General features: G+C 39.6%; 1 protein-coding gene across 1 annotated transcript in view; it reads left to right on the forward strand.

The window, feature by feature from the left end:
• The first annotated feature begins 5,592 nt into the window (after positions 1-5,592).
• The window catches only part of LOC119425459 (ras GTPase-activating protein 3), a 31,837-nt gene continuing 26,326 nt past the window's right edge, over positions 5,593-11,103 (forward strand). Inside the window, exons 1-2 of the mRNA XM_037692991.1 lie at positions 5,593-5,797; positions 6,107-6,216. Of these exons, the coding sequence (XP_037548919.1) occupies positions 5,593-5,797; positions 6,107-6,216 (315 nt within the window). The remainder of the gene's footprint in view (positions 5,798-6,106; positions 6,217-11,103) is intronic.

Consider the following 11,103-nt stretch of genomic DNA (forward strand, 5'->3'; position numbering starts at 1 on the left):
GGGAGTGAAACTCCTTCACATCGTCCCACTGGTGCTCCTCGCTCGTTTCATGTTGGCAGGTAAAGAACGAGAACTGAAACTAAAGTGGAAGTCATTACTGCCTTTCTGAAAACGACTAAACACAACAACACACACGCGCGTCTCCACAGCGGACGCTTCGATCCTTCCTTTATCAATAAAATTAGGGTTGCAAATTTTTCCTAAGCTTATATATTGATTCATTTATCAGCACTTTCATAAATTTACAGCCAAATAACACGAAGAGATTTAGGTGCAGCGAACAATAAGACACGTTTACATTTGGTTCCCGCTTTCGACCAAACCGGTGCTAACGATGCAGCTACACCGCTGTTTGAATCAATCAGCCTGCAAAAACCCACGCTTTTTAAACACAAGACCCCAAAAATTACTGTGCAAACATTTTACTGACCACAGTCAGATTCACAGCTTATAGCCATGCCAGACATCAGGCCTTTGAAAGAAATACAGAGAATTAAATACAACCCCAATTACAAGAGTTGGGAGTAAAATGTAAATAAAAAACGACCACAGTGATTTGCAAAGCTCTTAAACCTGTATTTTATTCACAGTGGGACTCAGTAAACATATCGAATGTTGAAACTAAGACAATGCACCTTTTTTTTTTATTATTGCAGCAACGATCTAAAACAAATTGGGACGGGGTCAAACAAAGGCTGAATTTCAGAAATAAAGATGGATGTGAAAAAAACTGTGTCTAAAAATAGAATTTCAGAATAAGGCGACACGGTGGCGCAGTGGGTGGAGCTATTGCGTCTTAGCAAGAAGGTCGCTGGTTCAAATCCCGGTTCTGGACCTTTCTGGGTGGAGTTTACATGTTCTCTCCGTGCATGCGTGGGTTTTCTCCGGGTTCTCCGGTTTCCTCTCACTGACCAAAAACGTGCACGTTAGACTGATTGGTAACTCTAAATTGTCTGAGTGAGAGAGTGAATGGTTGTTTGTCTCTATGTGTCCCTGTGATGGACTGGAGACCTGTCCAGTGTGTCCCCTGCCTCTCGCAAAGTGACTGTTGAATTTGGACACCAGTGACCCCTGCGACCAGAAAAAGGAAGAAGTGGGTAAAAGATAATGGATGGATGGAATTTCAAAATAATGTTCCTCAGTGAAAAATTCTGAAGATTGTGAAAATCCTATCATTTACAGATCTTAATATCATCAAAAGATTTCAAGAATCTGTAGAAACCTCTGAGCTCATTGGGCAAGGCTGAACGCCAGGATTGGATGGTCGTGATCTTCAGTCCCTCAGGGTTCCTGTTGTGGACATCACGGACTCAGAAACACGTCCACAGATCAATGTCTGTGAAAAAAAAAAAAGCGTGAACACCATCTAAAACCACTGCCATCTTCTCTGGACTAAATCTAATTTAAAATGGACTGAGGAAAAGTGGAAAACTATTCTGTGGTCATCAAAGTTCATGCTCAATATTCTGTGGTCAGATAAATCTAAGATTGAAATTTTTTTGGAAACATTCTCTGTACTAAAAAGTAGAGACAACCCAGCCTCTTATCAGTGCTCTGTTCAAAAGCCTGCCTCGCTGATGGTATGGGGGTGCATTAGTGCCGCTGGCACGGGGAGCTTACACATCTGTAAAGGAACTATCACTCCAGAAAAGTATGAGACAACATTTCCTCTAAAAACTTCAAAAACGGGTCTCCTCAAGTCCTGGATATTTAGATTGTATGCTTCGCGGTGGGAAACATGGGCCTAGAACAACTTCTGAGATGTGTTGCTGCCATAAAATTAAAAATACCTACTTTATTTAGCTAAATAAGAATCCAAGCTCTTAATTAAACAAAAAACCCTAAACCAAAAGACATGATGTAATTACACAAACTCCAGGTAAGACGGACTTCACGTGTGACATTATTGTAGGTTCTAAATCCACCAAATTGTAAGCTTCACTAAAAAAACAAAGTTAAAGGTGGTATTTATCGGAGCGACATGTTCAGGAACAACATGGAAAAACGAGCGGTTGTGGTGGGAGACTACACACCATCACCTCTGTAATAAACCACCGTACAGTTACTGATCAAACTCACTCTTTGTCTTAAAGCGGCTAAAAGCTAATGTTCACACAAGTCTGTTAGACTTATTGGAAAACCTAAGTAAAAAAAAAAATACACACACGTAACCCTTCAGTAAAGTCGGCCTTAAAAAAAAGTTTAATCGAGGGGTTGAAAGCTGCTTTGTTTATGCAGGACGGTGATCTTTAAAAACCGGTGTGGGTGCAGTTACAAGCTGGTTTCACAGTTTTACATGATCCAAACATCCCGGTCAGAAGTCAGGAAACAGTTTAACCTCAACACTGCCTACAGGCTTTTTACCCATTTGCATAATTCTCAGAATACTCTGTTTGCTTTCTAACTCCTGGAAAAAAAAAAGGTTAGAAGTTAAAGATGTTTTAAAAAAAGTGTCAGTCCTCCTGTTCCATGCTGATTCATCCATTCACAGACAAGCTTGGCAAACACAACAGTGAGGATGTAAGATCACAGGAGCTGGGTGGAAATCCTTGAATTGTGCTCTGCTGACATTGCCAAAGAGGAAAACACTGTTGCAAAAACTTCCATTTAATTAATGGTCTTGTATTCCTTGAAGAAATGCATATTGCCCTTTTGCAGTTTTAGACTAAAGCCCTGTTTACACATCATTTTTAACCCTTGTATTGGCTTTTAGGGAAAAATCAGCCATGCATTTTTTTTTTTTATGGGTGAAGTCAATAAACATGTTTATTTTTTTTTGGGACAAACCTAAAACTCTTTTTACTTTTTAAAAATTTTGTCTGTGTTTTTTCAAATGCTCTCATGACCTCACAGTAACTCGTGTTCCCGAGGAAAAAAATCTGCCACACTGAAATACACTGCAAATAAAAATTTGTATCCCGTTTTTATCACATCATAAAATTACGACGGAGTATTAGGGTCACACTAAGAAAAAAAAAACACATTACGAACGAGAATACAGTCATAGTAATATGAGAATAAAGTCATAGTATTACGAGAATAAAGTCATAGCATTACGAGAATAAAGTCATAGCATTACGAGAATAAAGTCATGCGGCAGTAAAATCATAATATTACAAGAATAAAGTTGTACGACAATAAAGTCATTGCGATAATAATGTCATAGTATTACTACAATAAAATCATAGCATTACAAGAATAAAGTCATGCGACAATCAAGTCATAATATTACGAGAATAAAGTCATAGTATTACGACAATAAAGTTGTAACATTATGAGAATAAAGTCATAGTATTGAGAATAAAATCATAATATTACGACTTTATTCTTATAATACTACAATGTTATTCTTGTAATATTATGACTTTATTGTCATAATACTACAACTCTATTTTTGTAATATTATGACTTTGTTCTTGTAATACTACAACTTTATTCTCGCAATATTATGACTTTATTCTCATAATACTACAACTTTATTCTCATAATATTAGGACTTTATTCGCGTAATTTTATGACTTTTTTCTTGTAATGTTTTTTTTTTCTTAGCATGGCCCTAATACTCTGTCGTATAAAATGATTCAATCCGCTCAGTGACAAATTTTCTTTTCACGTCTATCCCTACACTTCTGATTTTTATATTAGCTCACTAGGTGCTGCTCCGCTTTTACATTTGAGAGTCTCTAGCGTACCCTAGCAGCAGTATCTCCTATCGACCACACGTCGCTGTGGAGTCCCACCCCTTGTCTTGTCAGACAAATGTATTTTAGCTTGGTTGTAAATAGCAAAAAGTCTCTTGTAATGTGCACAAGTAAACATTTAGTCTGAAGCTGACTCACATGCATGCAGGCTGCAGAATTGAATGTTCTACAGCTGACTACAGCTGACTGCCATTGGTTCCCCCAAAGCAAGACACCATTAGCGGGTGCACCATGCTCCCACAGTTTGCTAGTATATCCGGATCAGTAAAAGTGACAAACAAATCAGAAAATGTTGTCCATGGGTAGAGTTAAAAATATATATTCATTATGAAAAAATGATTGGAAAAAAAATTCCTCCATGTCTGAACATCGAGAGACAGGAGTAAGTTTGACTGAAAACAAGGCCTAATTTTTAGTCCAGTCAGCTGGAGGGTCTTCACTAAACTCCTAACTGGACTGTCAAAAAATAATTGTGGATGTAATGGGAGAAAATGTTTTTTTTTAATCTTTCAAACATTAGTATATTTAAGCAGCTAAATAAGGTGGTCGATGTTTCCCCTAGGGGAAATTAATGGTCATAAAGCTAAAGGACAATACAAGGTTAATGCGTTTCGGTCGTTGGTGTGCTTGATTACAGCGACCGTTTTTCTCTGAAACCAGAGCTTTTTCAATCCACGTCTCAGAGTGGTTTTTTAAAACGCCCCGGAATCGGTGTGAAATTGCACGTGTGCACTACAGACGGCTGCAGTCGTAGTTTTTCTGCGCATGTTCAAACATATAAAAACCAGGAACAATGGTGGATGGAAGTGCTGTTTGTGCTGCTCTTTTTCAGTGTGTTGGAGCAAACCAACCTCATCCTCCGTCCAAACAAACGTGTTTTCATCATTTTGATGCAACTATTTTGTCAATGAAATACCAAAATCACAACACTGCCTTAAAAACCTAACGTGGAAACTCCAGCGGATCCGACGAACACAGCATCACCATAGAAACGTGTTACTTTTCCGCAACCAACATCGGAAAAACGCTAATGTTTCCAGATACTGTTGATGTGTAAACAGACCCTAAGATCATCATATACTGAGAAATGATGGAGTTGTAGCTGTTTTGGTCAAACCTGGAAAGTAACGGTATGCGCATTCTTAATTACTTCAAATGATGGCGTTGCACAATATGTTGTGCTCAAAGTGTGTGTTAGAGAGAATACTCAGCTACTACCAGAGGTGGAAAGAGTACTGATAATTTGTGCTCAAGTACAAGTACTGTACACAGCTTGAATTGTACTCAATTACAAGTAAAAGTACTGGTGTTATAAAAATACTTAAGTAAAAGTACAAAGTACTCCTCTCAAAAACTACTCATTGTAAATGACTCTCTACTCTAGGGAGTTCTCCTTCGCTTACGTCATATAATTGCACGTTCACGATCTGAGAGCCTTATTGTTACAAAGATACAGATGAACGGTTTGAATATTAATTCAAATTGCGGCCGTACTCAGTAGCGACATCTGATTTTAAAAGTAGCAAAGTAGATTACATGGTCTAAATTGTACTTAAATATGAGTAAAATTACACACTTGGAAGAAATACTCATAAAAGTATAAGTACCCCCCCAAAAAATCTATTTGCAATGCGTTACTTCCACCCCTGGCTTCTACCACGCCAAATTTTAGCTCAACATCAGAAAAATTGCCAGAGCTATAGCTATTTTTGTTCCCTAAAGTTAATTAGCCACGAAGGTAAACTTTAACTAGGTCCAAACATTAACAAGTTGTAAATGTACATATAATGATTACTTTCTTAAAGTTTTATTAAAGTGTCCACCCTTCTTTCACGCACCACAGAGAATATTCCTGTTCCTTGTCATGGTTAGCAGGTAGAGGTCGTCCCGGATGACTTCTCCCACAGGGCACCTCAAGGACATGCTGAGGGAGCGGCTCTCTAGACCTTTATTTACCCCTGCTGACCCTGCATGCTGGGCCCACGGAGAGACATCCCACTGTTCCTGGTACCGTGTTCCCATGGAGGACACGTTACCGCTGCACCCGACCCGGATCATTAACCCACCAGCCCAAGCTGCGTCCCAACGGTCAACACGTATGTGTTTACAAGAAAACCTCCCAGAGAGCTCGCCTTCTAGGACAAAACGGAGAACTTGTATGTCTGAATGGAACAGCAACAAACTGAGCTGTTATTTCTCTGAATGAGATTTTTTTTTTCCTGAAGAATGAAACTAACATTCCTTGAAGGAATGCATATCGCCCGCTGCCTTGACTACATTTACCCGTGAACCAATTACCGTTAGCGCTCAGCATCTTGGCGCTGAATCTCAGCTGATACCACACCAAGTTTAGCTCAAGATCTGCGAGGTATAACCACATGTTGAGCTGCGTTGGCCATCTTTAGTCGAGTTGACTCCAGAAGTTCTTCAGTTGTGGGTGTACATCACCGAGCTGTGTTATAACCAGAAACAGGACCGGAAGCTGGAAGTTGAAGCCACCAAGGACGAACGCCCCGTAGAGGCTGGCTCCGGTACAATTTGCCATTTTCCAGACTTAGAAAATAAAAAAAAAACTATTCAAACAATATTTTAAGGTGTTGATTTAAATGTTGATTCATGTATTTGTTATTCTACTGCTGCATATTTAAATGTGCATTTTTTTTTTAAATATGTTTAGTTGAATAAAGTTAATTGAGGCTTAAAGGAATGTGCCATGTTACACTGTGATTGACAGCTAGTGAGTCAGCAGGGTGTGTTGGCAGGACTTTTCTATTGAAGGTACAGCCCCAAGTCCCTAATGATGGCTCCAAAAATACAACACGGCAGCAGGAAAAAAAATTACAAAAAAAACTTTTTTACTTCGATTTTGAACAATGGGAAAAGGCAGCTACGCTTCTTCCATCTTCATTAATGGTAAATGGACTGTACTTATAAAGCACCTTTCTGTCTTATCAAGATACTCAAAGCTCTTTACAACACAATCTGTGTCCTCATTAACCCATTCATACAGCACTCTACTAGATCTACAAAGACTAATCAGAGCTTTATCACATCCATAGACCGATGGGACACACATCGGAGACAATGAGGGGTTCAGTGTCTTGTCCAGAGACACTTCAGCATGTGACTGCTCGTGGAATCGAACTTCCAACTTTCCCATACCACACAGCCACAGCTACCCCCCCCAATGTCAACACTTTCACCCAAACAGTTGATGTCAAAGTTCTTGCTTTGAGAATTTGACATTTCACAACTACCGCAACAGATTTTCACTCACTATCTATAAAACTGATTGAATTACAGCCATTTTTGTGGCGGCCATCTTCATGGTTCGTGGTTCATGAGATGTTTGACCAACAGACAAACACAGATAAAGGCAGTTGCATGATTACCCACCTTTCGAGGCATTTCAAGCCCCTCCCATTAAATACAGATGTCTATACTGACTCTGGACAGGAAGGAATATGGGAGCCTCTGTTGGACGTCTGTCAGAGAGAGGACGGGGGCCTCAGTCAGGCCCGTCAGCCTGAATTCAGCCACCCACTCCTGTTTCCTGAAACACTTCAAATCCTCTACACAATCTCTTATCTAGTATTCCTTCAAATCCAAAAAGACACTTATTGTGCCATTAGATGGTAACAACACACTAAAGGTTAAGGGTTTGAGAGGAAAATCAAACGTTGCCAACTTGACTCATGCTCACGGACCGTATGTACCCTGAGAGGATCTAAGCTCGTAAAACAGACCTAAACGAGTTTCGTTTTTTAATAAAACTACAGCAGCAAAATGGAAACATTTGCAAATGCATCATCAACAACAAATCTGTTTGTGTACCGTTTTCCACAGCTGTATCTGGCAGGTCATCTCAAATACAAAATGCACTTCCTTTGCCCGCTGAGCGTGCAGTTTCACCCCTTGTTATCTTCCTGCTGGCTTTTGTTTAAGCTGCTGTACTTAAAGCCACAACCTTTCAGCGTTGGGTTTGACTGCTTTGGTTAACCCGTTCTGGTTGGATGTACTAAAAACTTGTGTTTACCATCTATAAACCGAAGCATACAGAGACAGAAGAGAACAGTTTGAGAGCAAAGCAGCTTTTTTTTTTTTTTTTTTTACATGTTATGTCTTGTGTAAGGGAGAAGCACACAAACAAAAAGGCTCAAATTCCATCAGCTGTTAGAATTTATATCTTTAAAGACAAACATACTGTATAATATAATAATCATATGTGTTTATAGAGTTCACATGGAGCCAGAATGTGTAAAACAAGCCAGCTAATAAGATCTGGTTCAAATCTGCCCATCTTTGTTTCAAATATGTCCTCCAGTAGATTAAATCATAAAGCATGGGGGTTGGTATCTTAACCAGCTTTATCGACACAAACAGCTACAAACCGGTGTGGTTAACACAAACACGCAAATGGTCTTTTCTCCTGTTATCAGGTAGTTGCTTTAATTGGCTATATATATATATAATACATATATATATATATAAGTGAAATTTGTCAGTAATTAAACTGAGTTTTATTCCTTTATTTGGTAAATTGCTTAATATTCTCTGAGTTTGTTGTCAACGTTGGCATTTTTCATAACAGCTTTGGTCGGTTTTCTTCAGTGTGGACAGCAAAGATTGCAGTTTGCAGCGAAACGTTTGTGTTACGTTGTTTTAATCAAAGTCTCGTCCTTTGGCACGAGGTCACAGCTGAAAGATGACTATGGGGGAATACCGGCAGCACATTCAGAGACAAGAACGAGAAAAGGGGCTCATTGTTGGGCGAGGACTCCCCTCAGCTTCCTGCAGGACCAAATGAATGATAGAAACTGAAACGGGGCTACTGGGCCCGAGTGTGAACTGTCTGGGGAACGCAGGAAACAGGAAACCACCCCCTTGATTTGCTTCCCTATTGACTGGACCCAACTACAAAAGAACTGTGTTTTTTCCTGCTAACACAGAGCAGATGTAGAGGGATGCAGATCAGGGAGGAGAGGTGGTGGTCCGAGATCAGGAGAAGACCGGGCTTCGTCTGGAGCCGGGACTAATTAACAAAACTCCCTCTGCTACTGCGAGAAACATCGTCTGAGAAACGCTGTGACACACCAAGTAACACCGTGACGCAAATCACAGAGTGCCGCTCTGAAGAGACGTGTTTATGTCCACTTCTCAGGCCCACAGAACTTAGTTCCTCACTACTTCGCGGTTCGTTTATCGCAGACTCGCTCTACTGAGGTTTTTCAAAATAAGAGTGGACATGACACAAAACTGGCTCATTGATGGATGAGCCGCACGATCGGCATGGAATTTTTATTTGAAATAAATTGTTTTAAATTGTTTAGCACCTGCTGCACATTTGTGCAGCCCATAATGCAGGCTAAACTTCCTGCTGCAGCTGATCAGCTGTTCTCTGTGCAGAGTGGAGAAGTGGGCGTGGCCAAGAGCGCATGCAGGTGGCAAAGAGCAGACGAGGCAGGGAACTGAAATCATGACGTGCTGTGCTCTTTTAGAGCGTTTAGAGTTTAACATTGTTTAGAACATTGCAAGAGTGTGTGAAGGGTTTAAAACACCCTAATATATATAAATAATTAAATTAACTACTACTTACTTCTTGTACTACTATTCCTACTTTGCGGTTTTTCACTTATCGTGGGTCTTCAGGGTACGGATCCTCCGCGATATGCGAGGGACTACTGTAAGACTAATTAATTAAGGCCGGCAGTGAATTGACCTTAGTTAACACACAAAAATGTTTTGAGTAACTCCTCATTTTACAACTACTGAGCAAAAAGCTGGGGTGGTAGTAGCTGAGAGTCATCCCCAACACATACTCTGAATGCTAACACAAATGACAAGTGATAATACCGTTTACAAAGTGCATAGTTTTTCATCATAATATGATCTGGGTCTGAAATGATGTCATGAAGGTGGCGGGCGATATGCGTTCCTTCAGGGAATACTGGACCTCAGTGTCAGAGAAACGACACTGTTCTGAAACTTTAATAAAGTTCAGCTTCTAATCAGAAACTAGAACTGGAATTTGCCTGTCACATCTAAAACTGTAGAAAATATTAAATGTACTTTCTAAAATTTAAGATTCACAGCCGGAAAACTAATACTTGTTTAAGTCAAAGTGAAACTAAGCAAAAACATGTCGGTTAGTTTTTATATTTGAGAGAATAAAACTTGTATTAACTTTTTTCTTCTTTAATTTAACAAAGGTTTTATATTGCTCTCTGTCTGGAGGACACAAGACAGAAAACAACACAGGCAACCAACGCAATAATCTTTAAGAACCTACAATTAACTCAACCTGCATTATTTAAGAGGGACATGCAAAACAACACAAAAACACTGGTGAAGACCACATTTGACTTTGGTGACATCATCGCTCAGCTGGATTTTACATGAGTTTTTAGGAAAATTACAAAATGTAAGAGCTGTTTTATTTCCCTGTCAATCAATCTAATGCAGCAGATATCCTTGTTACATCACCGAGTAATCCTCCCAACATTAATCCCTTTGTTCTCCTAATATTATTCATCATTTCAATCGAAACACAAGCACAAAACCCGCAGGGTGCGTTCGTCCGCTCCGGTTTTTAATGCTTTAATTTTAAATCTTTTTATGATTATCTATGATGTATATCGCTTTGAAACATGAGTTGCAAGGTCTCCATCTTCAAACTCTTACTCGTGGTCAAGCTGTGGAGGCAACGGGTCCAGGAGACTAACCTAGACCTCCCTCTCACCAGCTGTCAAGGTGTTTCCAGACCAGAGAAGATATAAAATCCCTCCTGTGAGTTTGGGGTCTCTTCTCAATGGGATATGTCTGGAAAACGTCCAAAGGGAGGCATCAAGGAGACCTGAACCACCTCAACTGAATCCTTTTGATGCAGAGGAGCAGCCCCCAGATGGTGGAGCTCATTGTTAAATTTGTGTTTATTTATGTCAACCAATTACGTTACCTTTCTGGTAAATGGAAATATATACCAGTGCATTTAATCTTGGTGTTATTTTTGCTCAGGACATGTCTTTTATCGCCCACATTAAAAACGTTACTAGAACCGCCTTCTTCCACCTGCGTAACATTGTTAAAATTAGAAACATCTTATCTAAAAATGATGCAGAAAAACTGGTTCATACAGTTGTCACGTCTAGACTGGACTACTGCAACGGTTTCTTATCTGGGTGTCCAAATACTTCTTTAAAACGTCTTCAGTTGATCCAAAATGCTGCTGCCAGAGTCTTAACTGGAGTTAGTAGGAGAGATCATATCTCCCCAGTTTTAGCTTCTCTCCACTGGCTCCCTGTCAAATCCAGAATTTAATTAAAAATCTTACTTCTAACCTACAAAGCTCTCAACATCCTAGCTCCATCATATATTACAGATCTTATTGTTCCATATTTTCCTA

Source organism: Nematolebias whitei, chromosome 2 (assembly GCF_014905685.2).
Source record: "Nematolebias whitei isolate Nwh7 chromosome 2, NemWhi1, whole genome shotgun sequence".
Classification (NCBI taxonomy): Eukaryota; Metazoa; Chordata; class Actinopteri; order Cyprinodontiformes; family Rivulidae; genus Nematolebias; species Nematolebias whitei.